Source organism: Microcaecilia unicolor, chromosome 3 (genome assembly GCF_901765095.1).
Source record: "Microcaecilia unicolor chromosome 3, aMicUni1.1, whole genome shotgun sequence".
In the NCBI taxonomy this organism is placed as follows: Eukaryota; Metazoa; Chordata; class Amphibia; order Gymnophiona; family Siphonopidae; genus Microcaecilia; species Microcaecilia unicolor.
This window is the reverse complement of record NC_044033.1, coordinates 195,642,618-195,659,631: the sequence shown is the minus strand read 5'-3', so window position 1 is coordinate 195,659,631 and position 17,014 is coordinate 195,642,618. Positions and strand designations below refer to the sequence as shown.

The following is a 17,014-nucleotide window of genomic DNA, read 5'->3' as shown; positions in this document are numbered from 1 at the left end:
TTTTAGCATGCGCACAGGAGCCAAGCATACTACTGAACTAGTTCTTCCACTGAACTCCCTAATGTTTAAACCTATCAGTGCACTTATATTTGCATCTCAGGGCACAGTTCCGGTGGGATTTTTAAGGTGCTATTCAGAATAGCGCTGGAGTCTCAATCATTGGCCCATGAATGCAGTAGGTATGTGTGGGATATTTTTATAGAATTTGTTGTTTTCTAGTGGGGTAAAAATGTCCCATAATGTAATGTAACTACTTAAGCATGAGAGCTGGTTTGACCACTGGGGGATGAGAGAGATGTAAAATTCCTGTTTTTCTTCACAGCACCTCCGTGTTTTGTTTGACTCGGATACAGGGCTCATCAGTGAGATCCAGAACTTGGACAGGGATATCACCCTCCCCATTACTCAGAACTTCTACTGGTGAGAGGCGCTAAATCTCCACTACTGCCAACTCCAGACTTCGTGCCTTCTGTCTCGCTGCACCCTACGCCTGGAATAAACTTCCTGAGCCCCTATGTATTGCCCCATCCTTGGCCACCTTTAAATCTAGACTGAAAGCCCACCTCTTTAACATTGCTTTTGACTCGTAACCACTCTCCTCCACCTACCCTCCTCTCTTCCTTCCCGTTCACATTAATTGATTTGATTACTTTATTTTTTGTCTATTAGATTGTAAGCTCTTTGAGCAGGGACTGTCTTTCTTCTATGTTTGTGCAGCGCTGCGTATGCCTTGTAGCGCTATAGAAATGCTAACTAGTAGTAGTGGTAGGGATGGGAGTATGGCTTTAGCTCAGGCCTCGTCAGTAGTAACAGAGTTACATTCAGGTTCAGTAGATATTTCCCTGGCCCTGGAGGCCTTAGTCTGTTTGAACCTGATGCAGCGGAGGGCTGCAGTGGAATTTGAACTCTGGCCTCCATTTCTCAGCCCCCTGATCTATTAGACCACTCTCCCACTGTTTGGTAGGGGAGGGGTGGCACGAGGGCAGGCTGAGGTGGTTTGATGGCACCTGTTTTTGAAGAAGGGAGGACTAGTAGTAATGGTGTACTGACATTTCTATTTTCCTGCTTCTTGCAGGTATAATGCTAGCTCTGGAAATGGTGCCAGTTCTCAGGCCTCGGGGGCTTACATTTTTCGACCCAATGGCTCGGAGCCATTTCCTATCGCTAAAGCAGTTCACACACACCTGGTGCAGGTAAGGTGGGGGGTATACATGCTTCTCTGGGGCGGGTGGGGTGTGGGTGGGCTGGATGCAGACAGGATTGTGGGGTTATACGGGCTCCTCCTGGTGCAGGCAGGGTGGCGGGAGGGTTATATGGGTCCTTCTGGTGCAGGTGGATAGCGTGTCTTCAGCCTGAGCTCTGTTAGTGGAACTTCCTGATTTGGGAATGTTTCACAGTGCTCTTTGGGAAGTTTCTCTTCTGGATCTGTGTTCCCTCTCCTCTCTCTGTCTGCTATCCTTGTGGCTGCAATAGGGAAGCAGGTGGCTCTTGTACACTAGGGCGAGGGGGCGTTCCTGTGGGGGAGTAGGCTGGTATTCATTTTAAAATCTCCACACCTGCCTTTCCTTCTTTACCTCTTGAGAGGTAGAGAGCACAGAATGGGGGTAGAAAAACAAATCTTCAGTGTACTATGGATGGGGGGGGGGGGGGGGAGGGTTAATGCAGCACAGTGGCTTCCTTCCCCTGCTGTAATGGGCATGACTCCAGCCTTGTGTTTGTTAACATGCAGAACCTGTCGTTGCTTCTGACACGTTCCTTTTGTGCCATTCCCAGAACACGCTGGTACAGGAGGTTTACCAGAACTTCTCCTCCTGGTGCTCCCAAGTGGTTCGTCTCTATGTGGGGCAGAGGTTTCTGGAGCTGGAGTGGACAGTGGGGCCCATCCCTATAGAGTGAGTGACCATTGTGCATCCTCCTTCCTGGCTGTGTGGGGATTTATGCAAGATGCCACTTTACACTAGCTCCTTTGGAGGATAGCTGCATGCTTGGGGGGGGGGGGGGGGGGGGCAGAATAGATGCTGGCTAGAAGGGTTCATTAATGTTTCCATGCTGCCAGTGACAACTACGGGAAGGAGATTATCAGCCACTTCAAGACTCCGCTGGAGACCGGGGGTCTCTTCTATACCGATGCAAATGGACGGGAGATCTTGGAAAGGAGGTAAAGGGAAAATTGGGAGTTGCTTTCACCCAGTCTCAAAATGGCTGGGAAGTTATAGAAGAGGTAAGGTTTCTCCGCAGTATTGATGCTGCTTTTGGGGAGGTGGGGGTCATGCCTTGACTGCAGTGTGACTGGTTATTGATCAGATGATATGGCTTTCAGGAAGGATAGCCGTGAGACTTGGAAACTGAATCAGACTGAGCCAGTAGCTGGAAATTACTATCCTGTCAACAGTCGCATTTACATTAAGGTATGAATGAATGCCATGTGCCCGGTGGGGTGGGAGAGGGAACAGCTGGTAGGCTTTCCACTCTTCTGGAGCTGAGAAACCATCACCAATCTCAAATTGACATTTAAAGAAAAGAAAAAAAAAAAAGTTTTCCCTTTTTAGGATAAAAGGATTCAACTGACAGTGCTGACTGACCGGTCCCAGGGTGGCTCCAGCCTCCTGAATGGCTCTCTGGAATTGATGGTAAGACTTGCTTCCAGCATAGAGGCACTTGCAGTAAAAAGACACTGGTATCTTAAACCCATTTTCCACATAATGCAGGATTGGTGAAAGGTGAAAAGTCAGTTTCATACTCTTTCCCCCCCCCCCCCCCCCCATTTTTTTTTGGTGGTGTCTACATCTAGGTTCATCGCCGACTCCTGTTTGACGACCAACGTGGGGTGGGGGAGCCGCTGCTGGAGTTCGGAGAGCATGGCAAGGGCCTGGTCATTCGTGGCAGGCATCTCCTCTTTCTGGACAATGTGGAGGTATCGGCTGATCTGCACCGGCTCCAGGCCCAAGAGGAGTTCATGGCGGTGCAGACAGTCTTTTCCCCTGGAGGGGGGTCACCTTATCAGAAGAAGGCCCGTTTCCAGAAGCAGGTATGGAGGGCACAGAGGCTGGGCAATGCTGTACACGCTTGGGCCACCTCTCTCATAGGTACACCTATGGCTGAAATATTTTGCCTGCTGGGACCTGTATTGAGGGACAGGGCATCAGAGTAGGTGGTACCTTGTCAGGAAACAGCTACAATCTTACCTGGGTGTGGGGCCCTTAGCCTGAGGTTGCCCATGTCTGGGAGGGAGGGAGGGAGCTGGCCAGAATGACAAGCCTGGTCTGTAATAGTTCTTGCTGACAGTTTTCAGCTCTGAAGAAAGACTTGCCACCCAACATCCATCTGTTAACGCTGGCGCAGAGAGATCAGAACTCCACCCTCATCCGGCTCGAGCACCAGTTTGAGAAAGGAGAAAGTGCCAACTTCTCTAAGCCAGTCACTGTTAACTTGCAGGTACAGTTGCCTTTTCATCTCTTACTCTGTGCACCATCTGGGGATTTGACATAATTCAAGGAGCAAATATGGAGTCTGTCTGGGTCTTGTACAGCTTCAGGTGTGAAGTATCTGGGTAAAACCCAGCACTGGTAACCTGCACGAATGATGGTAGAGACTTTGACCTCTATGCACCCATCCTTTCTAAGATCACTGTCGAAAGGCTAGTGATCACTAAGAGTGGTAAGAAAAATGGTGCAGCTGTGCTGGGGCTGGGTTCTGAATCTTGATTACTTCTGCTCATTTCTAGGATCTGTTTTCCTCTTTCACAATCACTTCTGTCCGAGAAATGACCTTGGGATCAAATCAACAGCGAGAAAGCACATCTCGACTGCGCTGGACTACAGCCGTCCGTGAGTCATTGCTTATTTTGTATTCGCTAAAATCGCTTTATTAAAGTGCAATCAAAGCAACGAAGAAGAAAAAATAAGAATGCCATATAAAAAAAGAAAGGACAAACACACCAGATAATGGTGATTGAATGCTGTTCCCAAATTGGACACCATTTGTCATTAGGCCCTGTTGGACTCTAGAAAGCATTGAAGGCTAGATAAAATCTTAAAATTACTCAACTCTTCCGTTGTACCACTCCCTAACAGGATAGAGTTCATGTAGCACTGTCACATCACAACATTACCTTGCATTTGTTCACTGGAGACTTCAATGCCTCTCCGGAACTATGTAAGCCACATTTTCCCAGGCTCAATGTGGGATACAAACGTAATAAATAAATTAGGCTCTGTTGGACTCTAGAAAGCATTGAAGGCTAGACAGAATTTTTAAAAGTGGACGCAGTGGGCCATAGGGTAGGGTATGGTCAATGAAACTAAACAGGGGCTCTGAGTGGAGTGCTTTATACATTAACAAGAGGTCCGTGTAGTTTGTTAAGCAACAGCGTGATGTGGTCTTTGTTTGGCACCCAGTGGACCTGATCTGATGGATTTTGCAGTGGTTGAAGTCTCTCAGTTTAGATTTGGAAATAACCTGCATCTACTACATTACAGTAGTCGAGTCGAGCTCTAATGGCAGCAAGGAATAAAAAATGTAAAGCAAATTGATGGGAGTTAGGAACAGATTTATCTTAATTCACAAAGAAGCATAAAGCCAAATTTGAGTACCATCAAGACCGGTGCTGAAAAAGTTAACTTGCAATCCAAAATTACGCCATGGTACATGAAGATCTCAATTGGTGGAATAGGGAAACCGCACAATTCTGGTTTCAGCAGTAGAATGGAGGCATGACCACTGATCTAACATGCAGCTATGTTCAGTGGCTTTAATCCCAAGTGATGATCATGCAGCCAGCTGATAATCTTATCTAAACATAGATGTAGGGGACCTAACTCCGCTTGGTGAGAAGATCATTGGCATAAAAATACAAACTCGGGCGAGTAAGTGATGTCATCGCACGATATGGCAGCCTAGCTTCTTTGCTCCGTCTCCCTGTACCCGATTGAAGCGAAAAAACGCGATCTTAGGCAGAGCTGAGAGCGGAAAAAGTGACTTAAAAAGGAGAACCAGCCATGAGTAAATCCTCTTCAACCCGGAAAAAAGAACCCAAGAGGCAGGAGAAAAGCACCGGGGACAAGGCAGTACATCGCCACAAGTCCCCTGAATGGGCCTGTGCGTCTGATTCGGACTCTGCCCTGTCTTTGGTGGAGACCCGTCCCCCACCACCGAAGAAAGGTATTTCGGGAGAGCTCCGAAAATTTTTCTCAAACATTCAGGAAGAGATTATGGAGAAAATGGAATCGCTGAGCTCGGAGCTCCGAGAGCTGGGGGGCAGGGTGGAGGAAGCTGAGCTGAAGCTTGACGAATATGGTAAAACACTGAATAAACATACTGTAATGATCCAGGGGCTGGGAAAAAAAATGCAGACCTGGAATACAAATTGGATGACATGGAGCACAGGGGCCAAAGGAATAATCTCCGGTTCCGTGGAGTCCTGAATGGGGAGAGACTGAGGACATGCCGATGATAGTAAAGTCCCTGTGTGCAACCTTGATGGGCCTAGAAGCAGGAGACGTGCCGGTAGAACTTGACAGAGCGCATCGCGTGCTGGGCGCAAGGAAGAACCAACAAACAAGGGACATAATAGTCTGATTCCATAAATATGAGGCTAAAGAGCGGATTAGTAGATGACGGCAGAAAAAGACCTGCACGGTCCATCCAGGCTGCCCAACAAGACAACTCATATGTGCTACTTTTTGTGTATACCCTACTTTGATTTGTAACTGTGCTCTTCAGGGCACAAACTGTATAAGTCTGCCCAGCACTATCCCTGCCTCCAAACCACCAGCCCCGCCTCCCACCACCGGCTCTGGCACAGACCGTATAAGTCTGCCCAGCACTATACCTGCCTCCCAACCACCATTGAGGACATCCTTCCCTTTTCGTTGGGCTGCTAAGCGAGTCCGATACTTGGGGGTCAGTTTGACTTTGGACCATTCAGAGCTTTTTAAGGCTAATTATAAGGGATCGATAAGCAATATTGCGGCGGACTTGGAAAGGTGGGGGGATTTAGCGGTCTCCTGGTTTGGCAGGATAACCATAGTCAAAATGAATGTGTTGCCACGCCTGCTGTACTTATTTCAAGTGTTGCCTATGAAGATGCCCAGGCGGTTTCTGGCAGCGCTACAGGATAAAATAATGCGATTTGTCTGGGCAGGAAAACGCCCGCGCCTATCACGTACCCTTCTTTACCAGGATGGGCGGGGGGGATGGGAGTGGCCTTGTGGTTAGGGTGGTGGACTTTGGTCCTGGGGAACTGATTTCGATTCCCACTTCAGGCACAGGCAGCTCCTTGTGACTCTGGGCAAGTCACCTAACCCTCCATTGCCCCATGTAAGCCGCATTGAGCCTGCCATGAGTGGGAAAGCGCGGGGTACAAATGTAACAAAAAAAAAAAAAAACCCTTATATGGTACTATAGGGCGGCCCAAGGGAAGGTAGCAATTGAATGGTACCAGGACTATCCAGATAGGCAGTGGGTGCACTTGGAACAACACTCAATAGGCCAGAGACCTCTGGGTGCACCTATGTGGCTCCCGAAGTCCTTTAGAACACTGGGGATGGGAGAATGTCCATCTATAAGTCTAACCCTTTACTACTGGGATAGCCTCTTTCCACAGAGCAAGTGTGTACTAACTCGACTGTCTCCTATAGCGTATAACCCTCTCTTTTTGCCAGGGACCACGACTGGGTATTCTGAAAACCTGGGGCCAAATGTTTGAGGCAGATTCGCCATTGTCCTTTCAGGCCTTGAAGAAAAACGTTATCCTGTGGTGGAGGGGGATGAATTTTGCATACCTTCAATTGGTTCATTTTCTCAAAACGGAGGCAGTACGAGCGGTAGTAAAGCGGGAAAATCTCAGCTTGGAGATCTGCAAAAAAATTCACCTCTAGTGGATTGATTAGCCGTCTATATAAATGCATCAGTGCCCAGTCTCCACGGTATTGCCAGCATAGGGAAAGCTGGAAGAGGGAAATTGGTGTGGCTCTGGGGGAGGCGGAGTGGGAAAGAATTGAACGGGGGGGGCGTGGAGGGTGGCGATTCATGCACCTCTAAAGGAAAACGCAGTAAAAGTACTGTTTAGATGGTACCTAACACCTGATCGCCTTCACAGAATTTATCCTGCAACATCAGGCTTATGTTGGAGGAGATGTGGCCAAAGGGGAACAATGGGGCATGTGTGGTGGACATGTGTAAAAGCTTGAGCGTTCTGGAAAGCAGTTCATAGTAGGCTGCAGAAATGGGTCGGGTGTTCTATTACGTGGGCTCCTGAAGTTTTTCTTTTCTCTGTGAATGTAGTGGGGTTAAAGCCCAGTCAGCAGACATTGGCGAGACATGCTGTTGGAGCAGCTAGAGTGGTCATAGCCTCTCAATGGAAATATGAGGGGGTCCCCTCAATCAAGAGATGGCTCAATAAAATGGCATATGTCTGTGAAATGGAAAGGGTCTTAGCAGAGCGAAAACAACAGATGTGTAAATGGCAATCGGTATGGGAGACCTTTCAATCTCAGGGTTTAACGTGAAAAGAATGTAATCAATGGGCAATTAATGGCTGTATATGGCTAAATGATTTCCCCGGGGGAGGTTGGGGATAGGAGGGGAGGGGGTCGGGGCTGAAAGGGGTTAAATTTCTCTGTTAAAATCAAACAAAAAAAACAAACTTGAAGTTAATTGTGGTTTGGTAACTGGTTGTTAAAATTATTGGCTAAGGTACATCAGGTGATGTGGATTGTTTGCTTTTCTCAATATGCAGAGTATTGTATAAACTGTTGGATGGATTTTGTGATATGTTTTAACAGTAAATAAAGACCATGCAATTAAAAAAAAAATACAAATTCAGGCCTAGAAAAGGACCGAGGAAGTAATTTAAAAAGATTGGTAATAAGATAGATCCTAGAAAATATTCCCATGACGGATGCAAAGCAAAAGAAACAGTGGGAAGTGGACCAGGGCGCTCCAACGGCAACGAGGAAACTTCAAATGCTCAATGAAATGTATTTATATATTTTCTGATTTCTCATGCCACCTGTGTAATAGCAATAGCTTTTGGGCTTGCAAGTGGTATATAAATATTACTACTACCACCACCAAGCACTCAAATACAAAACCTGAAACAATCCTAACACAAAACCTGAAACAATCCTAACATACATATAGCAACCTACCATGCAACAGTACCATTAATTCCTAGGATTCAAACATGCATCTATATGCAGCAGTACAATATTACACAGGGTCCTAGAATACCAATACACCTAGGACTAGTAAAACTGAACAAGAGGGACTGCTACAGAAAGTACGTGCAGACAGAATACCACACCTCCATCACACACAAAAACACAGGATCACAAATATGAAGACCAAGATTGAACTGGGAAGTCAAATGCAGTAGGTACCACAACGCAGGAGAAATGCATTGTTAACAAAATAGTCATCCGTAATGCACACCTCCCAAAGCTAACATTTTGCCTAATAAATTAAACACAAAACACCCCCCCCCCCCGATATTCAGCTGGCGGCAAGCAGCAGTTAGCTACTAGCGCTGACCCTGGATAGTTGGTGGCGGGCCATATCTGGTGACTGGTGTTGAAAGAGAGATTATATCTTACCTGCTAACTTACTTTCCTTGAGTCTCTCCAGACCATTCCAGATGAGTGAGTAATATGCACTCATACCAGCAGAGGGAGACTGAGCATTATGTGCAACCCTGACCTACTCAGTATTTCAAATAATCAAGCACCATAGAAGAATCACAAAAACCCAGAAACAGAAAACATAACTCCCTTCAGGAACCCCCAGAAGGAAGAGAACACCAGACATCCAACCAAAATGAGACTGACATAACAGTAGCCACTTACAGCCCCAGAAGCATCAGGCACCCCATCACCGTGACACACTTTGATATTAAGGTTATATTGGAAAATAATGGTCCCCCCATTCATGGAGACGAATATTAGAGGTTAAATGTTAGTATAAAAAATAAGATGGAAAATGACAATGCTGTCTACCAGATGCAGGAAACTGTTATTAGACAAACATGTTTGGAAATGAATGCAATGCATGCAGATGATGTATAGAATATTGTATGATAGTTCCACATTCCTATAAATGTTAGATTTTTACTGGAACCACTAGCAGTTTTGGAAAGTACCCTGAATCCCCTGAACTTGCAGACGTAAGCAGAATATAATCTAGCCAATGATAGATCCCCACGGCCTCACTTAAACAGGTTCCTAGCAATCTCGGAAGCACAGAAGAGAAAATGAAGATAAACTGAAGTATCACAACATCAAGAAAATAGACAAAAGAGAAAAAAAAATTAGAGTCTGAAGGTCTCACCAACTTCCACATGCTGGAGACTGAGATTGCCCGTGAGAGAAAGATCCAGTACACTAGCAAGGGCTCTTTACAGGCTCTCACTGAAGAGTCAGAATTCTCAGTCTCCACCTGCTGGAAGGCGTGCACAACCCATCAGTCAGAATCTGGGCCGGTCCAGAGGGAGGCTAAGGAAGAGGCTATTAGAGAAAAAAAAGAACATCCTTCAAAGAATGGAAAAAGGATCTGAATGAAGAAAATAAGAAGCAACATAAGCAGTGTCAAGCTAGGTGCAAAACATTGATAAAGGTTAAAAGAGGAGACTATTGGGCTAGATGGACTATTCTTATATACTGTGCTAAATCCTACTGAAATAAACACTTGCTCTCCAATTTCATGTTGCTTCTTTTGTTGTTTTAACTCCTTATTCATATTCGGCCAAATAGTAAAATATGCAGTTCAGTTCTACAAGTTCTATTACTGCACTCTGTACTTACCATCCTCTTCTCACTCCTCGCCCCATGGTTCCCATCATACTCATTATCTCCCCTCCCTCCACTTTCATAGCCCATTTCTTCTCTCCACCCACACTTGTAGCCTATCTCCCTGTCCTGCCCACCTTTCCTCTACTCTTCTGGTCCAGCATTTTCTTCTCTCATGGTCCACCACTCCCTGTCCCCTCTCTCCCCCTTATAGTAACATAGTAAATGATGGCAGATAAAGACCTGAAGAGTCCATCCAGTCTGCCCAACAAGATATCTTAGCTAAGATAAGTGAAGAAAGACTTTCACATTATTAATGAATGTCAGCACAAGATATAACACACCGAGTATTGTAAGAACAGGAAGGAAGGAAGGGCGAGTGCTGTGATGTTTGGTGGCTGAGTACCTACTCCCTATTATGGTTTAAAAGGCACTACAGCATTACTGAGCACTGCAAGTTAAAAATTATAAAAAATTAAAATTAAGAAATAACCTAACACTGTATTTAAGTGTATTTATGGTGTAACTGATATATTTATATTAATTAAATTTTAACTGCCAGACCCTTGACCATTCTTTTAAGGTTCGGCGATCCTATTGGCTATTTTCGACTCATCCGCAAAAGGCACACCTTTCCTTCCAACCCTTCAGCAATATCTTCCACAAATATATTAAACAGAATAGGCCCCAGCACCAACCCCTGAGGAACTCCACTGCTCACCTTTCTTTCCTCTGAGCGGATTCCATTACCACCTGTCGGTCAACCAGTTTCTTATCCAGTTCACCACTTTTGGTCCTAAGTGCAACCCTTTCAGCTTATTCACAAGTCTTCTATGGGGGATCGTATCAAAGGTTTTGCTGAAGTCCAAGTAGATTACATCTAGCGCATGTCCTTCATCCAGTTCTTTGGTCACCCAGTCAAAGAAGTCAATAAGATTAATTTGGCAGGATGATCCAGTAATTCCCTGTGTCCCCCACCCCCCCAAATTGGGAAGCAGCTCAGAGTACTACTACTACTAATGTACGCAGTGCTGTACATTTGAACATGAAGAGACCGTCCCTGCTCGACAGAGCTTACAAACTAATTAGGGCAGACAAACAGGACAAACAAGAGATAAGGGAATATTAAAGTGAGGATGATAAGATAAGGGTTAGGAGTTAAAAGCAGCATCAAAAAGGTGAGCTTTTAGCTTAGATTTGAAGACGGCCAGAGATGGAGCTTGACTTACTGGCTCAGGAAGTCTATTCCAGGCATATGGTGCAGCAAGATAAAACCAATGGAGTCTGGAGTTAGCAGTGGAGGAGAAGGGTGCAGATAAGAGAGATTTACCCAGTGAACGGAGTTCCCGGGGAGGAATGTAGGGAGAGATGAGAGTGGAGAGGTACTGAGGAGCTACAGAGTGAATGCACTTATAGGTCAATAAGAGGAGTTTGAACTGTATGCAGAAACAGATAGGAAGCCAGTGAAGTAACTTGAACAGAGGGCTAATATGAGCATTACGACACTGGCAGAATATTAGTCGTGCAGCAGAATTTTGAACAGATTGAAGAGGAGAGAGATGGCTAAGTGGGAGACCTGTGAGAAGCAAGTTGCAATAGTCTAAGCGAGAGGTGATAAGAGTGTGGATGAGGGTTCTGGTAGTGTGCTCAGAAATGAAAGGGCAAATTTTGGTGATATTATAGAGAAAAATGACAGGTTTTAGCAGTCTGCTGAATATGTGCAGAGGAGGAGGAGTCGAAGATGACCCCAAGGTTACGAGCTGATGAGACACGAAGGATGAGTGTTATCCACAGAAACAGATATGGGGGAAGGAGGAGAGGTTGGTTTAGGGGGAAAGATAAGAAGCTCAGTCTTGGTCATGTTTAGTTTCAGATGGCACTGAGACATCCAGGCAGCAATGTCAGACAGGCAGGCTGATACTTTGGCCTGGATTTCGGCTGAGATTTCTGGTGTGGAGAGGTAGATCTGGGAGTCATCAGTGTAAAGATGATACTGAAAACCATGGGATGAGATCAGAGTACCAAGGGAAGAAGCATAGATGGAGAAAAGAAGAGGTCCCAGGACAGATGTGAGGTACACCAACTGACAGTGGGATAGAAGTAGAGGAGGATCCACTAGAGTATACACTAAAGGTACGCTGGGAGAGATAAGAAGAAAACCAGGAAAGAATAGAGCCCTGAAATCCAAGTGAGGACAGCGTATCAAGGAGTAGGCTGTGATCAACAGTGTCAAAAGCAGCAGATAGATCGAGAAGGATGAGGATAGAATAGAGACCTTTGGATCTGACCAGGAACAGATCATTGGAGACTTTAGCAAGCGCTGTTTCAGTTGAATGAAGGGGGCGAAAGCCAGATTGAAGTGGATCAAGAATAGCTTGAGATGAAAGAAAGTCAAGGCAACGGCAGTGAACAGCATGTTCAAGTATCTTGGATAGGAAAGGGAGGAGGGAGATGGGGTGATAGTTGGAAGGACAGGTAGGGTCCAATGAAGGTTTTTTTAAGGAGTGGTGTGACTACGGCATGTTTGAAGGCATCAGCAATAGTCGCAGAGGACAGTGAAGGGAACCTGACAGCAGAAGATGCAGCTGCACAAATCCCAATGCCCTGCCCTTTCCTGGGTTGTGTAGATGGCAAACCAAGCATTGGAAAGGAGGCAGCCCCCTCTGACCGGGAAAAAACTTTGCGGGAGGTCCCGCACGCAGGGCACGCCCACCGCGCATGCGCGGCAGTCTTCCCGCCCATGCGCGATCGTTCCCGCTCAGTTTTTTTCCTTTCCGCGCTAGAGAGACGTGTCTTCGTCCCTCTCCTAGTCAGCCCCGGAAACCGGATTGCGGCCTAGCCCACGTTTTTTCTTTTCTTGTTGCTACGCGTTCTCTTTTTCTGTTCGTTTAAAAAAAAAAAAAAAGTTTTCCCTCGTCGTTCTTAGTCGCGAGGGCACACCGTCGCGGCCTTCTGGCCGCGCGGTCGTTTCTTTTTCGGGTGTGCTTTTCACCGCCACCATCGACGATTTTGACTTCACCGACGCGATTTTTCCGTCGATGTCCTCGAAGGTCCCGAGCGGATTCAAGAAGTGTGGTCGGTGCGGCCGGCAGATCTCGCAGACAGATACGCTTGGTGTCTCCAGTGCCTCGGCCCGGAGCATAACTCCAAGACGTGCACCTTGTTTCTCGGCTTACGGAAGCAGGTGGCGAGGCAAGTTCTTCGGGACCGTCTTTTTGGAACTTGCGCCGGCCCTTCGATGCCGGTACCGATGTCGACGGCGCCGACTACGGCATCAACCCCAGGAGCACAGGTACCTTTGGCCCGGCGACCTGCCAGCGACGGCGGTGGTGAGCGGCCGCGCGGGCAGTCTGCCCTGGCCACTCCCGCTGCTCATGGCCATCGGGACCGAACCCTGTCGGATCCGATACCTCGAGGCTGTGGGGGCTCCACCTTCTCCTCGTCCCTTCCACGGAACGCCGATGACGGACATCGGAAGAAGGCCAAAAAGCACCGTCATCGGTCGCCCACGACGCACGGGACTGGCAGCTCCGGGACATCGAGGGACGACTCGACGCCCAGGAAGTGGCAGTGCCGGGAGGAGCGTTCCCCCTCGGTCGAAGAGGTGTCGCTGCGCCGGTCGTCGGGTATCTCGGTACCGTCTCCTGGACCCGAGTAGCTTCCAGTACCGGCGCCCACATTGGCCCCCCTGCCTTTCCCGACAGCGGACCTAGACGAGTGCCTCCGAGCTATCCTTCCGGGGATCCTGGAAGGGCTGATGTGCCAGGCTCTGCCGGCACCGGGGCTGCTTGCGCCCTCGGCGCCGTTGATGGAGGCGCCTGTGGGCTCTGACCTGGTGATGAGGCCTCTGACGCCGATGCCGCTTGCGGCACTGGTGTCGACCGCCACTCAGGTGGAGTCTCCGCCGGCGTTGGAGGGAGCTTCGTCCCCGCCGGCATGGGAGTCCACCGCTCGACGCCATCATCGAGGACGTGGTTCCTCGCAGTCGAGACGGGCCCGGTTGTGGTCTGAGCTGAGAGAGCTCATGTCCGACACCGAGGAGGAGGCCTCGTGGGGGGAGGAGGAGGACCCCAGATATTTCTCCTCAGAGGAGTCTGTGGGCCTTTCCTCCGACCCCACTCCTTCACCGGAGAGGAAGCTCTCGGCTCCTGAGAGCCTCTCCTTTGCCTCTTTTGTCAGGGATATGTCTATCAGCATTCCCTTCCCAGTGGTTACTGTGGATGAGCCGAGGGTGGAGATGCTCGAAGTCCTCGACTATCCATCACCACCTAGAGAGTCTTCCACGGTGCCGTTGCACAATGTCCTTAAGGAGACACTGCTTTGGAACTGGTTGAAGCCACTATCTAATCCCACCATCCCCAAGAAAGCGGAGTCCCAATACAGATTCCACTCAGACCCAGAGTTGATGCGGCCTCATGACTCGGCGGTCGTGGACTCTGCTCTCAAGAGGGCACGGAGTTCGAGGGATACCGCCTCAGCGCCCCCTGGGCGGGAGTCTCGCACTCTGGACTCGTTTGGGAGGAAGGCCTACCAATCTTCCATGCTGGTGACCAGAATCCAATCATACCAGCTCTACATGAGTATCCACATGCGGAACAATGTGCAGCAACTGGCGGACCTGGTTGACAAGCTCCCTCCGGAGCAATCCAGGCCATTTCAGGAGGTGGTCAGGCAGCTGAAGGCGTGCAGAAAGTTCTTGTCCAGGGGTATCTATGACACCTGTGATGTGGCATCTCGAGCTGCGTCCCAAGGTATAGTGATGCGCAGAATCTCCTGGCTGCGTGCCTCTGACCTGGACAACTGTACCCAGCAGTGGCTGGGGGATAACATTTTTGGTGAGAAGGTCGAGCAGTTGGTGGACCAACTACACCAGCGGGAAACCGCTCTCAACAAGCTCTCCCACCAGGTGCCTTCAGCATCCAGCTCTGCAGGTGGATGTTTTTCCCGGGCCCGGCCGGCTGCACCCTACGCCTACAGTAAGCATAGGTACACCCGGGAGCTCAATCCTTCAGCTCCCATCACAAGCAGGTACTTGCAGAGGAACTCTCCACCCTTCTCAGCGCCAATGCGGTCGAGCCTGTGCCACCCGGGCAGGAATGGCAGGGATTCTATTCCAGGTACTTCCTTGTGGAGAAGAAAACAGGGGGGATACGCCCCTTCCTACACCTGAGAGGCCTGAACAAGTATCTGGTGCGAGAAAAGTTCAGGATGCTTTCCTTGGGCACCCTTCTACCCATGATTCAGAAAGACGATTGGCTATGTTCCCTGGATTTAAAGGATGCTTATACTCACATCCCGATACTGCCAGTTCACAGACAGTATCTCCGATTCCGTCTGGGGACACGTCACTTTCAGTATTGTGTGCTGCCCTTTGGGCTCGCCTCTGCACCATGGGTGTTCACAAAGTGTCGCGTGGTGGTTGCGGCGTACCTACGCAAGCTGGGGGTGCACGTGTTCCCGTATCTCGATGATTGGCTGGTGAAGAGCACCTCCGAGGCAGGAGCTCTTCGGTCCATGCAGTGCACTATTCAACTTTTGGAGCTGCTGGGGTTTGTGATAAATTACCCAAAGTCCCATCTCCAGCCAGTCCAATCTCTGGAATTCATAGGAGCTCTGCTGAATTCACGGACGGCTCAGGCCTATCTTCCCGAGGCGAGAGCTCAGAATCTCCTGTCCCTCGCTTCCCAGACCAGAGCGTCTCAGCAGATCACAGCTCGGCAGATGTTGAGACTCCTGGGCCATATGGCCTCTACAGTCCATGTGACTCCCATGGCTCGTCTTCACATGAGATCTGCTCAATGGACCCTAGCTTCCCAGTGGTGCCAAGCCACCGGGAATCCAGAAGATATCATCCGCCTGTCCATCAGTTGCCACAATTCGCTGTGCTGGTGGACAATTCGGACCAATTTGACCCTGGGACGCCCATTCCAAATTCCCCAGCCCACAAAAGTGCTCACGACGGATGCATCTCGCCTGGTGTGGGGAGCTCATGTCGATGGGCTCCACACCCAGGGGGTGTGGTCCCCTCAGGAACAAGATCTTCAGATCAACCTCCTGGAGCTCCGAGCGGTTTGGAACGCACTGAAGGTCTTCAGGGATCGGCTGTCCTACCAAATTATCCAAATTCGGACAATCAGGTTGCAATGTATTACATCAACAAGCAGGGGGGCTCCGGATCTCGCCCTCTGTGTCAGGAAGCCGTCAGGATGTGGCGTTAGGCACGCCAGTTTGGCATGCTTCTCCAAGCCACATACTTGGCAGGCATAAACAATAGCCTAGCCGACAGGCTGAGCAGAGTTATGCAACCGCACGAGTGGTCGCTCCATTCCAGAGAGGTACGCAAGATCTTCCGAGAGTGGGGCACCCCCTCGGTGGACCTTTTCACCTCCCAGACCAATCACAAGCTGCCTCAGTTCTGTTCCAGACTTCAGGCACACGGCAGACTGGCGTCAGATGCCTCTCTCCTCCATTGGGGGAACGGCCTCCTGTATGCATATCCTCCCATACCTTTGGTGGGGAAGACCTTACTGAAGCTGAAGCAAGACGGTGGCACCATGATTCTGATCGCGCCTTTTTGGCCCCGTCAGATCTGGTTCCCTCTTCTTCTGGAGTTGTCCTCTGAAGAACTGTGGAGATTGTTTTCCGACTCTCATTTCGCAGAACGACGGAGCGCTTCTGCACCCCAACCTTCAGTCTCTGGCTCTCACGGCCTGGGTGTTGAGGGCGTAGATTTTGCTTCGTTGGGTCTGTCTAAGGGTGTCTCCCGTGTCTTGCATGCCTCTAGAAAGGATTCCACTAAAAAGAGTTACTTTTTCAAGTGGAGGAGGTTTGCCGTTTGGTGTGAGAGCAAGGCCCTAGAACTTTGTTCTTGTCCTGCACAGAACCTGCTTGAATACCTTCTGCACTTATCTGAGTCTGGTCTCAAGACCAACTCAGTAAGGAATCACCTTAGTGCAATTAGTGCTTACCATTATCGTGTAGAGGGTAAAGCCATCTCAGGAGAGCATTTAGTCGTTTGATTCATGAGAGGTTTGCTTTTGTCAAAGCCCATTGTCAAGCCTCCTGCAGTGTCATGGGATCTCAACGTCGTCCTCACCCAGCTGATGAAACCTCCTTTTGAGCCACTGAATTCATGCCATCTGAAGTACTTGACCTGGAAGGTCATTTTCTTGGTGGCAGTTACTTCAGCTCGTAGAGTCAGTGAGCTTCAAGCCCTAGTAGCTCATGCTCCG

General features: G+C 48.8%; 1 protein-coding gene across 2 annotated transcripts in view; it reads left to right on the top strand.

Annotated features, from left to right (window-relative positions):
- The window catches only part of MAN2B1 (mannosidase alpha class 2B member 1), a 55,621-nt gene that overhangs the window by 27,443 nt on the left and 11,164 nt on the right, over positions 1-17,014 (top strand). For both annotated transcript variants that reach the window (XR_003941492.1, XM_030196934.1), the window contains exons 15-23: positions 323-420; positions 1,076-1,193; positions 1,774-1,892; positions 2,057-2,158; positions 2,321-2,408; positions 2,550-2,630; positions 2,792-3,028; positions 3,286-3,435; positions 3,725-3,827. Coding sequence is in view for 1 of the 2 variants with exons in the window: in XM_030196934.1 (XP_030052794.1) it covers positions 323-420; positions 1,076-1,193; positions 1,774-1,892; positions 2,057-2,158; positions 2,321-2,408; positions 2,550-2,630; positions 2,792-3,028; positions 3,286-3,435; positions 3,725-3,827 (1,096 nt within the window). In the remaining variant the exon portion in view is untranslated. The remainder of the gene's footprint in view (positions 1-322; positions 421-1,075; positions 1,194-1,773; positions 1,893-2,056; positions 2,159-2,320; positions 2,409-2,549; positions 2,631-2,791; positions 3,029-3,285; positions 3,436-3,724; positions 3,828-17,014) is intronic.